Below are 22989 nucleotides of genomic sequence, written 5' to 3'. Positions count from 1 at the left end.
GAAAATAAATTAAGGAAGGCGGAAGTTAGCTTTATCAACATTCAGTTGTTTCAAAAAGATATAAAACAGCCTTGACTCTAGTTTATTTTGACATTGATTAGTCCTCGGGAATAAAAATATAACCTGACATCAGAAGAAACTAGTTCTGCACTAGAGTTTGCGAATGAAATGTATTCAAATAGCGGATTTCTGGCACTTTACAATTTCAAAATAAATCTTTCATTTAGAAGTGTAATGGATTCACACGAAATAACTTCAAAAATCGGTCCAACATTTTAATAGATGAATAGATGTTAGGGATATGCGTTATATATTATATCTTACTTATATCTAACTATTTTTGGATCTATTAAAGTATTTAAACGTTACAACAGCAAGTGTAACTTTGTGCTTATTTGATGAATAGATATAGGGTATATTTAATATAGGAATACTTTTTATAGCTTTATAGAAAGTTTTTAAAATTCTTACAGTTATCTTTCGATTTTTCGTAAGTTTTTAAACAAGTTGATTATTTTGATTTTAATCCATCATTAAAATAAAATAAAATCGTTGATTTAAATCATTGCACCCTGATTCAATAGCTTGAAAAAAAGCTACACCTTTTGGTCCCTAAATAAATGGGAATATAGATAACGGTCACATAGAAACAGCCATTTAAAAATTGGTCAAGTGCAAGTCGGACTCGCGCACGAAGGGTTCCGTACCATTCATTATCTATACAACATTAGACACTATATTATTATAAACTTTTTTCCGATTTAGCTGAAATTTTAAATGCCCGTATAAGGAATTTAAAAAAAATGAAGAAACACATTGCTAAAAATTGTATTAATCAATAATAAATATGTAAAAAGTAAAAATAAATATGTAAAAATATGTAAAAATTAAAAAAAAACGATTAAAAAAAGTTGCCTGGACTAGGATTCGAACCTACCTTACTACGGCTCCAACGTCATAGCAAGCCTAAAGTCCTAACGCATTTTTACATACAAAGATTCTATGTAAAATTCTTACTTAAAAGATAATGTTTAGTGAAAGTACTTTTTTATTTATAAACATTTATTTAATTCCGTTTTTAGTATTTATTCTTATAGCGGCAACATAGATACATTATCTGTAAAAATTTCAACTGCCTAGCTATAACGGTTCATAAGATAGACCTTTGTGACAGAGGGACGGACGGACAGCGAAGTCTTAGTAATAGGGTTTCCGTTTTTACCCTTTGGGCACGGAACCCTAAAAATGGGAAAACCAGTAAAAGTCCATGCGTAATTTGAAGCAAAAAGGGCTCTCCTGAACATTTATCTTTTTTGGACCCTTATCGTTTTTCCCGTGTGCTATTCAATTTTAACTTTTTTTTCTCATCTATACTGTTTGATCTCATTGTCTTCTAACAAGCTGTGTCCCTCAGCCTCTACGTTAGAATAAAACGAAGCTAACTAGATAAGAGAATCGAATATTGGTTTATCGAGCTTTTCTCCTGTTTTATTCATCACCGTGTCCACGGTGATGTGAAGCGTCTAAACGGGGAATTCAGAAACGTCTTTTTTCTCTCCGTAGCCTTAAGCTATTCTGCCATCGCGTCCACATTTCGTTATTCCAACAAGTCGACTCTAAACCCGTTGCAAAAACTAGTTTTTCGGTCTGCGATCGTGCACTTTTCAAGACAATGATTGTAAAATTGATCAATGAAATGCACGACGCATACACGGGCGCGCGCTTGCATACACATGCAGACATACGTACATGCGATCAGTGTTGCCAGCTTACTCGTTTTCTAGTTTTGAAGATCCTAAGGTTTGTGTGACAGTACATTTCTTAATGAAGTCTACTTTGTATATAAGTGTGTCTTTCCTGAGTTTTCGTATCCGTAGTAGTTGTTTTTTTGCGAAGTGGGTTCTTGCCTTGCTATTGCGATAAGTTATCCCTGCTAGTTTTCTAAAATCATGGTCCTATATCTCAGATTTGGTCTTCTTCTATGTCTCATTTTCATTTAATTTGTGGTCCATTCGTTGTCCCTCCTTCTTGCCAGGTGTCCTGCACATTGCCACTTGATGGATTTGATTCTGTGGTTCTATTATCACACTCTATTCTTTTACTGTCTTTCTTGATTATTCCCAGCATATTTGGTTGTGCGACCTGCAGTTTCCTTAGAATGTCCGTTTTAAGTCATGACTGGTAGTACACGCTGGTCGAATGTTTTCTTCTTTAGATAAAATGGCATTCTAGATTTGAATGATTGAGGTTCTTCCACAAGTACTTTATGCTAACTTAATTCTTTTGATGATTTCTGGTAACAGAGATCCCGAGCTGTGTATCAGCTGTTTCAAATATATATATATATATATATATATATATATATATATATATATATATATATATATATATATGTATTCCTAGTTTTGTGTTATATATTAGTTTGTCTTTTTTGCCTAGTAGTTCGTTGTACATAACTCTAGTTTTTGCTAAATTCATTTTGAGACCCGGCTGGCCGGTATTTAGTTTATTAATTTGTGTTTGTAGTTCTTCAGGACGGTTGGCAATTAGGACTACGTCATCAGCAAATCTTAGATGGTTAAGATATTCTCCATCTATTTTTAATCCTTTGTTGCTAGTTTAGAAGTCTCTTCTAGTTTGGAAGCTCTTAGCTCTTGTAGTTTGGAAGGTATATGTTATGAATAGTCTGATAATAGCTTGTTAAATATTGGCTTTTGAATATGACCGTCAGCAAAGAAACTCTCAAAACTGTAGGGAGTGAACTAACAGGACATTACAAGCTTAAGAGGCATTTAAAGCTGGGGATTAAGCTACGGGACTGACGGGCAAATTTTAAAGTAGACCTGATAAGTAAATACAGTAAGATTTTTAAAACTATAGTGCGTCTATTGACAGGATATTACAAGCTTACTAGGTATCAAAAGCAGATGGGGTTAATGGACGGAGCCATGCGCAAATTTTGTCAATCTGAAGAAGAAGCGATAGAACACTCTTTATGTCAGTGCGATAGTCTGACAAAGTATTGTGTGGAAGTCTCTCCAAGTTCTTAGACTTTTTGATAAGAGTAGAACTGGAGAATGTAACCTAGAGATCCAAAGAGAGCAACAATAGATTTGAAAAGTTTGCCATGAAACAGGCCAATAGTTTTCTCAAAATTCTTCTTTGTGACCATTAAATCTTGGGTAATACATATCTAGTTTTCTTCAAAAAAGGAAATAATTTAGATCTTTCCCGTGTTGAAAAATTGTTGATTAGAGAGTTATTGAGATCAAGACAAATATTCACATTCTACAAGGATATCGGCGACTGTCAGGAGACTTTGGCATCTCTCATATATAATGGACGAGGTGAGCCTCGTAATAATAGTGTGAAAATTTACAGTGACCATAAGCCTATATAAGAAGGTTTCTTCTTAGAGAAAGACAAATGTACCTTTATCACTATTTTCTTAAATTTTCTGGTCAAAAATACGTTGCGCTGTCGGCAACGCTGTTCGCGCAGACGATATTTTTAATTCAACGATGTCGCGGTTATTCCCTGCAGCGAACACTTTCCATTTTCAGAGCGCGCAGTCCATCTAGGGTCGGTCCGGTTCGGTCGCGTCGTTCGATTTGTCCGTTTTTTCTTCTTTCCCCCGTTTGTCGTTGCTTTTTTTTCTCTGCAGCGGCCAATTTCCTTCTGGTTCTGCGCCCGTCAAATCCGTAACGGTTCCGTTTTAACGAGGAATGTGGTCTCGGCCGTGGCTGCGCGTCTGCGACACAGAGCGACAAAAACGAATATAGAGATGCCATTCATGAGAGACGGGCGTTTGTAACAGGAGCGATATGCAATTAATCGAATATCATATATATTTCTGTAAATTTATGGGAATATCAGGATTGAAACTGAATGCTACTAAAAGAAATAAGTACAATAAATTTGTTTTGTATAAAAATCTGCGTGTATGGATTCCGAAAGTCTTTTATCATCTAAATCAGAGGCCTCAAACTTCTCGTATACCACTTTCAAAATTTTACTGGTTTCCGTAAACTTCCTGCTGCTACATTTTTACTATATATATTCCCAAAGCTCGTCAAAAAGTGTGAAGATTAGATCTAACGATGGAAATTTGCGTCGTGCCGTGGATCTCTGGGGTCCACTTGGACAACTTTGGGAATCAATGGTCTAAAGCATCAATGAGCTTAGTTTTGTTAAGATGGTGTTTATGTGACTTATCACTACTCCATATTTACTCACATGCACGGCGAAGCCAGATCAATCATGTGGAGATAACGGGGAAACATCAGAACACCTTATCACTGAGTACACCGAGACGACAATAATTCGTTTCATAAACTTTGGTACGACTGATATCCGAGATGGAGAACTAACCTCTATAAAATCGTCTGGGATACTGGTTTTTCTCAAAGACTGTATGATGAGTTATAACTCAAGAAACGGGGACAAAATAGATACAATCCCGTCCCATACAAAATCTACAATATCTGACTGGGTTTGAATCTAAACGAAAATGAGCTCCTCACTGAATTTCCCAAACAATGGAACTGTATAGCATGTTATCTAGTATATATTTGGGGGGAATTCTGAATAATTTTAACACCGTGTCGTTCAAAATTTACACTTTTTCTGAATGATATTTATATCAACTTGTTTTTCCTCACTTAGTTAACGTTTTGTACGATATATTTTTTTCATTACTCCTACATACAAATAAAATTAACAAGAAGTATGCGGAAATCTTTTCAAATACCGCCATATATATACTTGTATTCATTTAAAACTTCCCAATATGGCGAACTTCAGTATGGGAGGCTTAAAAAACGAAAATCTCTAGACTGGAATCGACTGTAGTTCAAATCGTTCAAATTGATAATCTGTGGTAAATTTAATTGAACTCTGACACTTGGCTGACAGTGACGTTTACGGTTCCTTTTTCTAAATATTTTCATTATTTTTTGAGTTTTTATTCACAGATTCTACTTGATTTTGTTCTTTTATTTAACCTGCAGCCTGCAGTACTATTATATAGTTATAAATAATCTTTTCACCGACCAAGAACTGAGGAATAGGCTGGAAGATATTCAAAACGCTTAAAAACGTATTAGAAAGCATTGACTCGTCCACAAATTCGTGAAAATAAATTAGTCCAGATGTTTGTAAAAAGGTCTCTAATTATTTTGAGAAGTTTCCTCGTATCAGTAATTTTTAGGTTTGTAATATGTATATGATCAATAGATGATAAATAGATTAAAACTTATATTTCAGGAAACAGCGCGGGCATTACAGATTGTTGTAAATTAATTTTAAAATATAAAGAAGGTTTAAAACAGGTTTAAAAGTTGAGTTAGTAGAGAAGACCTAAATAAGGTAATGTTGGTAATGGGACCAAAGATCAAATAACACTTGAAATATATAATATGTATAATAATTGTAAGTAGTTTTTATGAATCTGTTTGATATCTATTGCATTGTTTTTATATTTCTTGAAATATATATTTTTTTACTTTATAAGATACACAAAGAATAATAAAATATACAGTTACTCACTAAAAGCACTTAAGTTAGAATAGCAAACACCAAACCAAACCAAAATTATGTTTTATTTTACTGGTATTCCTCACATTTGAAAGGAAAGTCATTTCATAAATAAGCAGAAGGACATCGTATAGTACACTCTATGTTAATAATTCTTTTTTATCCTATACTTGTTAGTTGACGCATCACTTACTAGGTATAAAATTTAGTACTGATTCCAAACCTATAGTTGTGGTTGTGACATATTTTGATGTGTTTCTGGCAATTTAAAATAAGTTAATATTTAAACAAAAATTTCTGGCTTTCCTGACAGGAGCGTGAACACAAATTTAATAAAGGTATAATGTGAATAATGTTCTGATTATTACAGTTTGCATTGATGACTGTTTTTGTATGTTGTTATTTTTAATAAAGTATATTTAATGAGTTTTTCAGTATTTCTTTTTTCCTCAGAGGATTGTGTTCTAATATTTATATATAAATTTTCATAAATTATATCTACAAAACTTATTACCTTATAACTTTTTCCTAAAGACTTTGTAGTTGATACAGTTTAACAGTATATAAAAGAACTATTTAAATAAGATGTTTGAAAATATATACCTGTTTTTGCACACATCAATTCAATTTGTGATTAACTAATTAACTGTACTGAAATAAAAACAAATTAAGAGAATTGGGGTAATTTATCAACTATAATATGAAACGAATCATCCTATTTCCAAGTCTTCTATTAATTTCACTTATTAAACAACTATAATTATTCAATAATCTTGATAATTCTAGGAACTAGGAACTCTCAGATATCGTCAAAACATGAAAACAAAAATTCACTTCCTATAGTTCTTACGTCCCTTTACCTTTAACTAAAATATAAGAAACAGGGGAGTTAATATTTTCACTGAGAAAGTTTATAAAATACCTTTAAGTAAAATCTCTTCGGATTTGCGGTAAAATACCTTTATTCTTATTAAATAATTTCAATAATCTATGTTTTTATTTATGATTTATGACAACCACCTAATAATCTAACTTTAACGTCAACTTGACAATCTTGAAAAATGTCATTGTTAACCAAAGAGTAAAGCAATTTCTGAATTCCTTTGAATAAGAAGATTAAGGAAGGAGCATATCAAAAATCTTAGGTACACCGCGATGGGCCTCAAATATGGCCGACTTAAATTCCGGTTTATCAGTGTCGTTCTAATTTTATTTAAAAAAATGTAAAACTATGATGTAGGGTAGACGTGGGGTAGACTCAATAATTTGTTGTTTTATTTCACGTTGTGAATAAATGTTGGTAGTTATTAAAATTGTTATAAAAATATATAATTCTAATAAAAATAGATAAGTTATAATAAGTATTTATTACCACAAACATCCGATACGCTACTGAAGCAGGTAAGTCAAATTAACGTATCTAAATTCTTTGACATCTAATCTTTGACAAGTAATAAATAAAAGCTAAAATGCAAGAAAAATATATAATTTAGTAATTTAAGTGAATTTCATAAATGATCGGTTTACTACACGTATGTATATTATATAGTCACTTACTAGCGAAAAGTTGTTCCATTATTTCACTCAATTTTTGCCGAGATCTACCGCACGCTACACAACCAACTATTTTAGAGTCTTTTTCGATAAATCGCGATAGTGTCACTGTTAATTTAAGTGCTGCCACAATTTCCATCTAGATTTACTACCTTTATACAACTATCAGTAGTAGAATAAATAATAAATAACATAAAATAAGCTCCGTAAAGACTGACAAATCCACAAAATTTCAAATCAAATTCAAATGTGTGTCAAATGAATCGTCAAACAGAACTGTCAAGGATCCCCACCCTAGAGAGCGTTTATGGTGCTTTTTCTGCCCACCATGCATGAATACATGGATAGCATTATGCTCCTTCCTTAGTCTTCTTATTCAAAGCTGAATTCGCTAACGCCAACTTATTTTTCATTAAAAAAAATTTACCAATTTTCGTAACTAGGTCGGCCATATTGAGGAACTTTTAAAAAAATTGTACTATACTTTACACCAAATAAAAAATTAGTGATAAAAATATATAAAATATATAGTAAGTGATAAAATTAATTAGATAAAAAATTATACTTTTTAACTATAACTGCTTTCAGGTGATGACTAAAACTAACAGTATCAATATCAATTATAAATTGACATAAGCTTCATTCAGAACCACAATTAATGTAATAAATTAGTGGTTTCAATTAGCGTAGACGTTTGTTTCTGTAATTTGAATGTAAGTATTCAGAACGTTAAAATTAGTGGTCGGAATTTTCAATTAATGGAAAAAGTTAACAAAGTTTTAACTTTTCCACTAATCATACATCAAAATTTGCGACGAATGTCATGTTGGCCTCTGATTACCATCCGTCAAGACAAAATTTGGTTAGACATCAAAAGTTTATTGTTTTATAAGCTAAATATTAGGTTCCCATACAGCACGTCCAAATGAAATTACGTTTCTACAAGGGAGACACATGAAAAACAAAATATGTTAAAGTGAACCTAAGTGTTCATCTAGTTCTAACATATACATATGAGATACACGCAGGTTTATATTGATAGAATTGTGTGATACAGTGTTTACTAGTTGTATACCGTGTGCACACAGGATTCTAAAGAGTTTTTTGTAACGTAACAAATAATTATTAAAATGATGAAATCTGACGTCGGTATATGAGATATACAATGTATAAGTCATATGTATGTGTGATACGTCGTATCATAGTTGTGCTTATAGTACACACCTTGTAAAAATGTGACGTATACACATAATATAAATATCTATACAGATATTTTGTAATAGTGTACTGTTGTGTCTACATTCTAGCATGAAATGAAGGTGTGCGCACGCGCGGATAGCCTCAGCGTAGATACACCGACCAAGTGTATCTTATGTGTCCTCTCTCCTTTCTCCTTTCTAGCAGTGGTATGTGTTAGCAGCTATTATTGTTTTATCATTCGGAAGCTCTATATAAATGTTCTGTTTGTGTGTAGTTTAAAAGAGATTTAAAGGTAAGCACAAGTTTTTAATTACCTTGTTACACCTTCCTAAGTGTATTATTAATATTATAGTAGCGACTCTTCCGGTACTCGATACCCAATTTACCAAATTTTGACTCCAATGAAAGAAAACTCCAAATATTTTCGTATAATGATAAAGAGGTTAGCTATGCAATATATTTTTTTTAATTTGGAAATAATAAAAATCTAAATGAACGAGAAAAAGAAAGATTTAAACACTTCAAAGAACTTCTTACATTGATATTCGGTAAGTTATTGATGGATCAATATACAGATATGTTTAATATTCAATAATCAGTTTCATATAAAATTTAAGGGTGAGATTGTTAATCTGGAAATAAAATACAACAAAGTCCAACAGAGTGCTCGATGAATGAGTATGCTAACAAACCAACTGCTTGGAAGGAAAAGAGGACAAAAAATGACTAAACGAGGTCCACCAAATCGTGGCGATATACCAGTGTTTACCATTTTAGTATGTGTTATACTAGGTACTTTTAATATCAATATTTTTAATACATTTTGATACAAATTCTGTTCTTTTACAGTGTTTTCTTTTGGAAAATACAAAGTTTTGTCTTCCTAATTTTCGTTCTAAAAAGATATAATTGGGATCATTGAATAAATAATTCTTAAAAAGAACGAAAAGTTAGGCATCAAAACTTATATTATTTCCTAAATTCGTTCATAAGAAGTAGTTTTATCTAGCACAAGATGTATATACGAAGCAAAATACATACGTATACACGCGGTAGTCACAACTGCAATGTGTAAACAGAGTTTAAACGTAATACACAAGCACTGTGTATCCTACGGCACACTGTGTATCCCTTACTTTGTGTATACGTAAATGCTATACTGTGGCTACATTGTGAGGCGGACGTTTAACCTTTGTGCATACGTGTTGAACTACAATGTGTAGACGTAGCATATTTACATCGGGGGAATTGTGTCACCCTGTGTCTGTATCTAATAAGTGCTGTATGGGTTTTCTCTATGGAGACAACTGACTACTGAAAGCTGTTGCTAGGATCTGCTATTAATTTTAATTGTGTTTTTTAGACATTGTGAATGATCGTAAACTAAAAAGTATAAAGTGTAATTGAAACCACTAATTTATTCCATGAATTGCGAAGTTCTGAATGAAATTTTAGAGTGGTGTAAAAAATGAAAATGTAAATATTATGAAAAATGTTTTTACTATTACTTGATATATTATGCTTTTATTTTATTTTTTTGATATTCTATGGTTAACATTGAGAAGAATCTGTTCCACTTTTCAAGCTATCCGGTTACCGTAATTACAAACAACAATGTGTAAACCAATACGGCAAATACACGTGGTCGATGACGCGGGCGATCGATTTGGACACACGACGCGTCATCTGAAGTGAGAAATTCCAAAATCGTCCGTATATGTATGCTAATAGCGAACAGACATAGAGATCGGCTAAAAATGCTACAGTTACACCTTGTTTCTGTTTCTCATTATGTTTTTGTTATGTAAATAATAAATATAAATAATAAACGTTGACCATGTGACGATCGAACAAAATTTTCGCTGGCTAAAGGAAGGAATGGAATTTTTAATAATGGAATGGAATAGATATTCTATTCTATGATTAAAAATATCTATAAAAGTGGAACCTTTCAAGTTAAATTAGATGATGACCTCAAAACAGGAAAAAATACCACTCGGCAAGGGCGTGAGACAAGGAGATATCATCTCTTCCAAGTTATTTACGTTGTCACTGGAAAATGTCTTTAAGAAATTAGAATGGGAAAATATAGGTCTAAACATCGATGGGGTAGACCTTAGTTTAGTTCGCAGACCATATTGTCTTGCTGAGCACCGACATTCAAGAACTGAACACCATGCCGAAGGAGCTAAATGACCAATCCCAGAAAATTGGCCTTAAAATGAACTTGAAGAAGACCAAGATAATGAGCAACAATAGCCATAACATTACCGTAGACAACGTTATTGAAAACGTAGACTATTATATATATTTATGTCAAAAAATCAATCTGGGTAATTGGTAAAGAGAACCAAAATACGCAGATCAAACGCAGGATTCATTTGGTATGGGTAACATTTGAAAATATGAGCGATATTTTCAAGGATAAAACGGTGCCCATCAACCTAAAGAAAAAGACTTACGACAGCTGCAATCGATCTGTGCTTACGTATGGCTTTGAGACTATGGCATTTACCCGAAAAACAGCAGAACAACTACGAGTTGCAAAAAGGCCATGGAAAGAATCATGTTAGGAGTCACCATGAGGGAAAATACGGAACACCCACATACGTCAAAAAACAAAACTAATAGATGTAGTTAAGGAGCGGCAAGTGTGAAGTGGCAATGGATGGGACATGTGGTAAAACAGGATCCAGACCGATGACCCCAAAAAGTCATTCTATGGAGACCTAGGGGAACAACAAAAAGGGTGGCCCGATCAAAAAAAAGATGGGTCGTCAGAACAGTGGCAGAAAGACAATGGATAAGATTGGCTAGAGATCGCGAATCATGGAAAAACCTAGAAGAGGTCTATATTTAATACTGGATGGAACCAGGCTGAGAAAGAAGAAAAGAAAATATCTGTGAGCTTTCTTGTCTTGTTTCTTGTCATTTGGGATTATTTTATAGATTTTGACGTGCTCTTTCTGATATTTTTCCAATATGATGGCGCGAGCAGAAAAGTTAAGAGGTGGCAAAGTTGAAATTCGGAAAGCACATCAAAATCTATAAAATTAGCCATTTTGGAAAACTTTCCAGTTAAACCATTGTTTAGAACTAAATGACCATACTATAGATGCTATAGAGCAAAAAAGAAGAAATGTGAATTATTAAAGCATCAGCGGGAGGTTAATTGATCTTAAAGAATTGGGACATTACAGTTTCTTTAGATAGATTGTTAAATCATTAACGGTAACGATAGTAAATATATTAGATTTTGAAGAATTTCATTAGGGAAACATTAATTCATAGGGAGCTGTGCTGGATATATTAACAAACGTTTTCTCTATATTACTTTATAAACTTTTTTAATATATAAGTGGCAATCTCGCATTTTTATATTTACCTCTAGCTTGTATATCTTTGGTAACGGTTTGTATTATTTGGGTGAGATATTGTGTATGCTGATATTTTCACATGTTCCTATATAAATTATTTGATTCTAAAAATAATAATCGTTATTTATTCAAATTTACCAGTAACTAACGTTTGCACTTTTTCCTTTGTTCCAGGTGAGCCTCTGCGTGCGGCCACCCAGCCGCGCAGCAGTGGCGGCCACGGCAGGCGCCGCGCACTGGCTCGCCGGCGCCCCCCGCTACCGACCTTAGGATGCGCGGGCGATGCGCGGCGGCCTGTGCACCGTGAGCGCCCCCCTGGCCGCGTGCAGCAGCCCTCCCTCCGCCGGCGCCCCCTTGCCGCCCTCGGCCCGCTTCCTCGCCCTCCACCTGCTCCACCAGCAGACGTTGTACTTCGTGGCCACGGCCAAGTCGAGGGTGCGCGAACTCTACCTGCAGACATGTAGGCACTTCGCGCAGCAGGGCATGTTGGACACCGATCTGTTCGGATTGGCGTTGATTTGCGGTAAGTACCCACTAGAATATGTACTATATAGTTTGTCCAACGAGAAAATTCTTGACAGTGATAGATGCGTCATTTTAATTTCAAAGTAGTTGTTTTATTTTACAAGGAAATAAGTTGGTACCATTGGAATGCAAAACGGGAAATTAAAATATTTAATTTAATTTTAGTAACAAATTATTAATTCAAAGAAAAAATGTATAAAATTCATAAAATCTAATCATGATATTTTATTCAAAAAAACACCACATACAAAAAATCTATAAAAATATATATTTCTTTCTTGCAAACTTCAAGAAACTTCCTGGCATTTATTATTATATTTATCAATATAACTTAAATAAAATAGTTTTGATATTGCACAAGAATAAATAAAACACAACATAAATAAAACAAAATAATCAATTAATAATAATTTCAATTATTTAAAAACACTGAATTTAAAACTAGGTTAGTTAACTCTAAACTTTTTTATAGTACCATATCATATGAGATGGTAACAAACTTTATTGGTGGCTAATACAACTCTCTGGGTCCACACCGGCTTTTTACTCCATTTTGCTTTACTTAATTTTAAAAAACATAACGAAGACACAAATCAAATAAATGTAAAAATAATATCGCAAACATTTATGAATTTCCAAAACGCTCGAATGCTGGTTATTTCAGATAATTTGATACAATAACAACTTTAATTTGACGACAAGTTTCTAAAATCTAAAGTCGATTACATACGCACCTGCGTCCGTGCGTCGTTCATCGTTCCGTCACTCCAATCATATTGAAATAGGTCTGTCGTTTTTGAAATAAATCAATAAGGCTGGCTAAAAACAACAATGAACGACGCATGACGGATATGTATATAAACCCATCTATAGTTAACTTAAAAAAATAGAATTTTTTTAGTGAAATAAAATTGATTGATATGGAAGTCATCTGCGAATCGTATGTTGAAATCTTCCCGGAGTTGTAAAACACAGTATACTAAAATGTATCCATTGTATACTGCAACTAATACAAGAGGTTTAAAAAAAAACAGTGTTATTTTTTTATTTGATGTGTTTTCCTTGAAGAATTTGAAGAATCTGATCGTATTAAGTACAAGCTTCATTTACTACACGATACCAGTATTAAATGGTTGTACCAGAGAAGATTAGATGTAGCCCTAGAGGAAGTGAAAGCCTGTAACGATGTAGAACTGGAGTATACCAACCTAAAAACCCTAATTAAAAAAGTAGCTTTCGAAGTTTTAGGTGAACAGAACATGCAGAAAAAAAAAGATGAACCAGCTTGGATAACTGACAGCATAAAGGCCTTAATCAATGACAAACAAAAATTCTATCAAAGATGGCTCTCAGACCGAACAGATACTAACTGGAGTCATTACAAGCAAAAAAATAGAGAGGTACGAGCCGCCATTAAGGTAGGAAAAACAGATATTTGGGAAAGAAGGTGCCAGCAAGTGGAAAGCCTAATAGGGGGCGCACGGAGTACTGAGGTATGGAGAACAATCCGACAAATGAAAACCAATCAAACGGACAAGCTCTTGAATAGAATGGATATAGAAAAATGGCGCAACTACTATGCAGAATTACTCACAGAAAACCGACCAGAATTCCAAGCAGTAGAAGACGAGAACAACCTTGCAGGCACTTTAATGATAAGCGAAAGAGAAGTACATCAAAGTCTCAAAAGAATGAAAATGGGTCACCAGGTCCTGGTAATATTGTAGCCGAATTGTTAAAGTGTGGAACCCAAAGACTGCGCTGGCGTCTGGCAGAGCTATTTAACCAGTGCTGCCTGCAAAGTAAACTACCCCGAGAACGGCGAGTGGCTCACATATGTCCATCTTTAAAAAGGGAAATCGTAACGACCCCACTTGTTATAGAGCATTAACAGTTCGGTCAGCAGACTTTTTGGAAAGGTGCTACAGGGTAGGCTCAGGGACAGTATTGGTGACAAATCTCGGAAGACCAAAGCGGATTCACACCGGGGAAATCTTTCACAGATAACCTTTTTGTCCTGCAGCAGGTGATGGAAAAAAAGATAGCAGTAGATCAAGAAGTCCATCTAGCATTTATTGATTTGGAGAAAGCGTACGACTCTATTCCCCGCAGCAAGATATGGGAAGTATTGAATATCTTAGAAGTAGATAGACCTTTGCTTAAGATAATAAAATAGCTATATAAAGAAAATGAATCGTACGTTAAGATAGGACACAGGCTATCTAATCCAATTAACACCACAAAAGGGTTGCGACAAGGATGCAGCTTATCTCCTCTGATCTTCAACGCTTACGTCGAATTAGCCCTTAGGGAATGGAAGACGAAATATCAAGGTATGGGAATACCCATTGGGGACAACACACTATTTACCCTGAGCTTTGCAGACGATCAGGTCGTGATTGCGCAGGACTCATACGATCTAGAGTTCATGACTAAGAGGCTTTATCAAGTATACAACAAATGGGGACTTCAGGTTAGTCTAAAGAAGACCGAATACTTAGCTGTCAATTCCAACACTTGTTTTGAAGTCTTCATTAATGATAACGTCCAGATTCAACAAGTAGACAAATTTAAATACCTGGGTGCTACTATCAACAACGAGGGTTTGGGCAAAGAAGAAATACAAACCCGAATTCAGAAGAGCAAACAAGTTATTGGATGTCTTAACAGCCTCTGGTGGGACCGAAACTTATCTGCAAAAACTAAAAGAGACTTGGAAGAACATTGGTGGAGTCAGTTCTTTGCTATGGTTCAGAGCTGTGGACTCTGAGTGCAGACGCGAAGCGCAAAATCCAAGTTGTTGAAATGGACTACCTTAGAAGAAGTGCAGGTATATCTAGGATGGAAAAAAGACAAACATCGAGGTCAGGCGTATCATGAATGCATCGGAGGAGACAGTACTGGATCGAATCGAAAAATCCAGCTTAAAATGGTTTGGACATGTTCTGCGTATGCCGGAGAACAGGTGGCAAAAAGAGTTTTTCAATGGGCTCCCAGGGCAGAAGAAAGAGAGGTAGACCTAGAAAATCCTGGAACGGAACGGTTACGGAAGCAATGGAAGCTCGTAACCTAGAAGCTGATGACGCTCTAAATCGAGATGTGTGGCGTAGGGTAACGGGAAGGCAGCAATAGGCTGTAGTTGGAAATGAGTATTAAATACTTAAACCAAATCCGTTATATATATATATATATATATATATATATATATATATATATATATATATATATATATATATATATATATATATATATATATATATATGTGTGTTTTCCTTGACCGATTATTAACCATCGTGGGATATTGTTACAAATAATTTAATATTCCACACCATAACTCTAGACGGTCAAAATGATAAACACTAGCTTGTCCTTGATTGTTTCTAGTTTTTTAACCTTTAGACTATGTAGGTTTACGATTCAAATTAACAAATTAAAGGCTTCAAAGGTGTAGATTGAAAACTTATCAGTGCAAAATAAACCATATAATATAATATTTATTATTAAGAAACTTTAAAATATTTTCGTATTTAGGTAATGTAAGGAGCATCAAAAAACTTAGGTTGAGCGCTATGTGAGTTTTATAGCTGACTTAAATTCCGTAAATGTAAATTTATCGGTGCCGTTCTAATTTTAATTAAATCGTGTAAAAATGTGATATATTATAAATAAGTTAGATCCAATAATTTATTGGTTACTGCAGGTACTGTATTTTAATTATTTATTTAAAATATATAGCAATAAATATAAAATACGTTGCTAAGTAATTTATGATAAATTTATTTACTTGTTATGTTAATGATTGTTGGTAGAATTTATTATGCCAATTTATTGTTTCTTAAAATAAAAGGCCTTGGATGGTGTTTTTATTGTTTAATATATATGTTACTTTTCATAAGTGTTATGATGGAAGAAAATGCGTGGAAATGGTCTTGTCTTGAAAACGGAATGACAGTTGCTGGTCTCGATCATCTCTCCAGATATACATACAACCAAACTTATCTATTATTTTTCATAATTTTTGAGATGTATGAAAATGTTGTGTTTATGAATAAAATTCAGTCCTTTCCAATGACTTTTAGTGAAAAATAATCCATATAGCCATAAAAAAAAATAACCAGTTTCCAAAATAAACAAAATGGTATTTTTTTGGTTTATGAAACGAAATTAAGATTTAAATTTTTAATGGCCAAAAAGCATAAACAAAAAGAAAAATGATAATTTTAATATTCCTTGTTGTCACCTCTAGCCCTTATGCAACATCCGCGCTGGCATGCTTCTTATTAAATTATCCACGTTGTCTTGGGGTATGTTTTCCCATTCTGCTAATGCTGCATCAATAAGCTGTGCGAGATTTCCTGGATTGTTTCGACGAGCTCTAACCCTTCTTTTGAGCTAGTCCCACAAGTGTTTGATAGGGTTTAGATCTGGTAAATAGGCAGGCCAGTCCAAAACTATAACACCTTCCGCTTCAATACATTCTCTAGTCACTCTGCTAGTATGGGGAGGTGCACTATCGTGCATAAAGTTAAAATTATCCCCAATTGCAGCTCTCCAAAGACTAACGATTGGTTCTAGTACCAAATCAACATATCTCCGACCCGTTAAAATTTGTTTAAGTGGTAACAATGGAGTTTATGCTCCCAGTATAATACCTCCCTAGAACATTACAGTTCCTCCTTTATATCTTGGTACAGATTTGGCAGCCTGAAGTCTCGCTCGTCTACCTGGAGCTCTGAGTACCCGAATTCGATGGTTATCTGATCTTAAGCCAATTGTGCTCTCATCCGAAAAAAGAACATTTTGCCAATTCCCAATTGTCCAGTTTTGATGTTAAAGGCAGCAATTTAATCGGTCAATTTTATTTTGCCGAGATAACTGATGGGATCCGTAACTCTCTCCTACTGTAAAACCCTCTTGCACGAAGCCGTTTTCTTATGGTTTCAACTAAAACGTTCACACTTGTAGCTGCCAGAAGTTGTCTTTGTAGCTCTGGATGAGAAACATTGGGATTTATTCCAGCAATTTAGCACACAAGGCGATCTTGTTGTTCAGTTGTGACCCTTTAACGACTTTGTCTCGGCCTATCCTTGTGTGTTCCTAATTCCAAGTACCTTGCATGTTTTCGATGAAACACTCTCAGTAACGCCTACTATCTCTGCTACGTCTCTCTGAAGGCATTCCTTGTTCGATGAGAGCAATAATTCTTCCCCTCTATACATCTGTTAATCCAACATAAGGCATTTTATAATGTTTTTGGATTGAATGAAAATTACCGGACAATCGTGATTTTACTACTGAACACAAAATTCAAAAGAAAATAAATCGCAGCAGTCGTTTATTCTTTATTATCATGTTTATTTACAACAAAAAGCCTTATCTTAAAGTTGTATACCAATTTTTATCCTTGCAAGAAATTAGTTAAAAACAAAGATTGATTCCATATAAGATTGGTTATGTGTATATTATTTAGTACGACCCTGTCTAGATGAACCAACCATCAAATTATAATCCATGAAATAAATAATGTTACATTCCTAGCGATCCATTCCCAATGTCAAAGTCAAAGTCGAGGTCAAGGATGGACAGACATATGTAGGATCAATTTATACTATTTAAGATTCCTTATTCCCCGCAACGGCTTAACTATTTATTATTCTTATGTTAAAACGTCAATCATTGTGTTTTGTTAGAATAGAAATCTTCGATCAATCAACTGATTTAAGGCTATTTAATTTCGGAGATGGAAAACCATTTAAACTTTTTTAAGGCAATAATTGTTTGAATGGAATATTTAAATAGGTGATTAATTATAGTATTAAACAATCTATGAACTGTTTTTTATATATTTTTTAAATAAATCATATATGCATTCCTTCAGAGTCCAGTGACTCTATTAAAATACAGATTTTTAAGAACTTTTGAGACAGTTTCTGGTTGCTAGGGATGATGATTGAAAACAACAATTACTTAAAAAGTTGGCAATACTGTGTTAGAGAATTTTACGATTAGTAATTGATAGTAATACTAAAACAAGTAAAAAAGTCAGTTTTTTGGCTTTTTTTGCCTTCTTGAAAATTTACAATTTTTGACTTTATTATCATTTTCAGCTTATACAACCATTTCCAATTATAGGGTAGTATCCCTCATATATTTAGATACCCTCTATGTAGTTGGGCCCATTGTTGTCTATTGTTGGCTATGCTGGCCCAAGTTATACCTGCTAATTGTCTAATATCATGGTCCCATCTCAAGTTTGGTCTTCTTAATTTCTTGTGGGTACCATGCTGTAATTTTTGTAGTCCATGTGTTGTCTGTTTTTCTTGCTAGATCTTCTGACCATTGCCACTTGAGGGATTTAATTCTGTGGATAACATCTATTATCTGGGTATTTTGACGTATCCACTCTATTTTTTTACAGTCATTTTTGGTTATTTCCAGCATATTTCGTTCCATTGAGCTTTGGGCGATAATGCCCGTTTTAAGTGTCCAGGACCATGCATAGGTCATGACTGGTAGTACACATTGGTCGAATGTTTTCTTCTTTTTTTCTCTTTCCATTATATACATTATATTATATATTATTCATTATTTTTTTTTACATTATATTATATTTTTATATTATATGTATAAACATTACAATATGGTTTTATATCATTTTACCAAGTTTTAGTATCACCGTATTTTATAGTTTAATTCTCGTTTAGATTAATAGTAAATGTGCTGGCGGACTAATTCAACTCTATTAATTACGCTATTAAACACACCGTGTTAATCTCAAAATGCAAATATAATATCCAAACGTATTCATTCATTCTACCTGGGCGTCTTGCTTGAATTTATTTATCCAGTGGCGTAGTAATACAACTAACAATTTTTGATGTTTTAGAAAAATCGTAAAAACGATTTAACGCAAAATTTGAGCAACTAGATGGCTCTTCTGGGCGGAGATAAATCCAAGGAATCGGAGATCATTAAAATCTGTCTAATCAAATAGTTTTTCTTGTGATATACATGGTATAACTAAACTGACTTTGTTTTATTTATACAAAGTGAGTCTTAAATAAGTACAAATATTTTTAGGGGTTGTGTATATTTTCGAGATGGTGTATATGCGTCATATGCGCCCCAGGAACACAGTATATGAGTTTTTTTTCGCAAAAAAAGATATTGAAAATCGTGCATTTTCTTTTAAATCTTCTTGTATATTTTAGAAAACTTTTTAGCCTGTTCACAGCAAATTTTTCCACGGTATAATTTCTTAATCTTTGATGTTACCATGGTTACGGCACTGTAATGGATGCAAATACAGAAAAATCCGTTAGCTCTCAAAACTTTTTAAAAATAGTATTTTTTTTATTTTTAAACTTGAATAACTCAGTTATTTTGGACTTATTTGAAAAAAGCTAAAGAGAAAATATGTTTCTTTTATCGAGATCTATGGCCCTTAAAATATTTGAACTTACTTAAGACTCATCCTGTATAGATGTTTTTTTTTTAAATATTTTGAAATCGTTTAGTAGAACTTTTTAGTTCTTTAAGCTATTTTGTTTTAAGATCAGTAGGAAACACTTAAACCTTCTGTTATTCTGTTATAGAACAAATAAAAAACTGTTATAGAATGGTTATGTTGTATGTTGTTCTATTTAGAGAACTTTAAAGTCTTTTAATTGTATTTTTTAAAACAGAATGGTTGCTGTCTAGTATCACATGGTTGCTTATATAGCTTATGTACCCATAAGTAAGCAAAACATTTAGTATTTATCCCTCCTTCTCTAAAAAATCTCCAAATTAAGGAGTATTGTTAAAATCTGAAAGCACACGATAAAATTATGATTTTTTTATCTTTATTTGTATGGAACACGAACGCCTTAAATAATACGGGAATATTCAGTTTGTTTAAAAAAAACAGGGATATGGATTATTGTTGATGGTTATCATGAACCTGTTTTATTTTTTTAATTAATAAAATAATTTAGTAAAATAATTAATTACCATAAGAAATGCAAGAGACTTGCATACTGGGTTTTGGTCCTGGTCTTGCGTAAGTCTTGTGAACTGGCCGATCTTGATCTAACGCTAGTTTTCGATTTGCTTGGTTTTGCTTTTTATAGAAGATCAAGACCGCAAGAAGATCAAGACTAGTCTCGCTGATCACTAAGTGGGAGGCTCGGTGGGAGGATATTAAAAAACGTATTAATATTTAAGATCTCTTTTTTGTCATGGTCCAGAATCATCATGAATGAGCTAATGAAGGCAGTAGAATTTAGAATTTAGAATGAGTGGGAGGGGGGTTAATCACTTCGACCTTACAGATCCATTGTGTCCCCCTTTCTTGAATCATAACTCATCATACAGTCCCAGGGCTTTGACAAAAGCCAGTATCTGGGACGGTTTTATAGAGGGTAGTTCTCCATCTCCAATATCAGTCGTACCAAAATTCATGGCACGAATGGTTGTCGTCTCGGCGCACTCAGTGATGAGGTGTACTGGTGTTTCACCATCTTCCCCACAGAATCTGCATTCGCCGTTTCTTCTTAGTTTCAATCTACTGAGGTGTTCATTGAGGAGACAGTGTCCTGTTAAAACCCCGTGACAATCCGAAGATTGTTCTTACTCAGACCCAGGAAGATCTGTGATTTTTCTTGATCATAAGCCCTCAGAAACTTCTTCGAGTGTCCTAGACCATTGCAAGATTTCCATTCCAGGTTGCGGATGGAATCTTCCAAGTTCTTGAGTTCCGCCTTGAGTTGGTTACCACTTGGAAAGCAGAACGGTTCTGGTCCAGTTAGTGGAGTGTTCGCTCCTTTCCTAGCTAGATTATTTGCTTTTTCATTGCCTTCTGTCCCTTGGTGAGCAGGCACCCAGTGTAGGAGGACTTTGTTTTCTTTGCCTAATTTATTCAGCTTCTCTATGCATTCTTTGACCAATTTCGAATTGATTGATACTGAGTTGATCGCCTTTAATGCTGCTTGGCTATCAGATAAGATGGCTATTTCTTGTTTCCGATAGTTCCTATCTAAGATAAGTTGTACGCATCTCTCGATAGCGTAGATTTCTGCCTGTTGGATACTAGGGTAAGTGCTCATTGGTTCGGAGTAATTAGCTCTCGGCCCAAATACTCCGATCCCTGTTCCCGTATTGGTTTTGGAAGCATCAGTATACCAAGTTATGGTATGGTCTTTTAACTGCTGGGCAAGCGTTTCGCTCTTCCAATCCTTCTTATTGCACAATACTACATTGACATGTTTGTCAAAGTTGTACGTTCTTGGCATATCGTCCACTGGGAGGTGCAGGAGTGGTATGAAGGCAGTAACATCGTGGTAACATTAAGAGTCCATTTCACTAGTCCGAAAAAGTAGCAAAATACGCATTCGGCATTTAACGTTTCATGTAAAACTGGCTAGGTATTTTTACACAAATGAAGAAGGAAATTAAGATTATACTATTTCCTTATTGTAGCACATTTATAGACAACTTCTTTATTTTTAAGACTTTGATGGTCAAACATCAACAAAATATTCCTTATGTTTGGACTAAATTTGTCGAAAATAAAGACATCATTTAAAAATTCCGTTACAATACGGAAATAGATTGAAGTTTTGTGATTACAGTCATATATAATTTATATGGTTTTGTAACAAATTACTCGTTATTTTATGGTAAATGCTGAAGCTCTGCAAACCTTAATCAAGCCTTAATCAAAGCACGTGGGTTTGAAATTTTGGGTGTGGCTTAATACGCCAGGATCGGGCTAAGCTTTAGGCAGATTTCCGAAATATAATATATATTTCCTTCGGCCACACACCCGCTTCACCAGACCCCTGAGAAAGACCCGAACAGTACAGCGTAATAGACTCTTAAGCTAAGAAAATAGGGATAATTAGAAAAATATGAAAGGTTTTCACTGATGTCCAATCCATACAGCACATCAAATCACATTTACGATGTGTTTACATTATTAGATGTAGACACAGGGTGACACAATTCCCCCGATGTAAATATGCTACGTTCACACATTGTAGTTCAACACGTATGCACAAAGGTTAAACGTCCGCCTCACAATGTAGCCACAGTATAGCATTTACGTATACACAAAGTAAGGAATACACAGTGTACCGTAGGATACACAGTGCTTGTGTATTACGTCTAAACTCTGTTTACACATTGCAGTTGTGACTACCGCGTGTATACGTATGTATTTTGCTTCGTATATACATCTTGTGGTAGATAAAACTACTTCTTATGAACGAATTTAGGAAATAATACAAGTTTTGATGCGTAACTTTTCGTTCTTTTTAAGAAATATTTATTCAATGGTACCAATTATATCTTTTTAGAGCGAAAATTAGGAAGGCAAAAAAGAAGGCAAAACTTTGTATTTTCCAAAAGTATCTCGATCGTAAGTTCAAGAGAAGTAGCCTTAAAATTCGTTCCATTTTTGTTTTGTATTAAATGTACCATTTTTCTTCCATAATGGATTAAGTGGTTAAAAAATAAAATTATTATATTTCTTTATATCATGGAACGCAATAACGCAAATAACACAATAATAATAATTATTTCCACTGCAGAAACCAGAAGTAAGAAAACACTGTAAAAGAACAGAATTTGTATCAAAATGTATTAAAAATATAAGTACCTAGTATAACAACATACTAAAATGGTAAACACTGGTATATCGCAACGATTTGGTGAACCTCGTTTAGTCATTTTTCTCCTCTTTTCCCTCCAAGCAGTTGGTTTGTTAGCATACTCATTCATCGAGCACTTTGTTGGACTTTGTTGTATTTTATTTCCA

The 22989-nt window shown here is 34.0% G+C and overlaps 1 protein-coding gene across 1 annotated transcript in view; it reads left to right on the top strand.

Moving 5' to 3' along the window:
* LOC115880265 (protein expanded) overlaps positions 1 to 22989 on the top strand; it is a 181776-nt gene that overhangs the window by 89181 nt on the left and 69606 nt on the right. Inside the window, exon 2 of the mRNA XM_030897451.1 lies at positions 11841 to 12189. Coding sequence (XP_030753311.1) covers positions 11949 to 12189 — 241 coding nt within the window. The 5' untranslated portion in view covers positions 11841 to 11948. The remainder of the gene's footprint in view (positions 1 to 11840; positions 12190 to 22989) is intronic.

Source organism: Sitophilus oryzae, unplaced genomic scaffold (genome assembly GCF_002938485.1).
Source record: "Sitophilus oryzae breed Bouriz unplaced genomic scaffold, Soryzae_2.0 scaffold_1620_pilon_pilon, whole genome shotgun sequence".
NCBI classification, from domain to species: domain Eukaryota; kingdom Metazoa; phylum Arthropoda; class Insecta; order Coleoptera; family Curculionidae; genus Sitophilus; species Sitophilus oryzae.
Note: the sequence above shows the minus strand (reverse complement) of the source record. Positions and strands in the feature narration are given on the sequence as shown.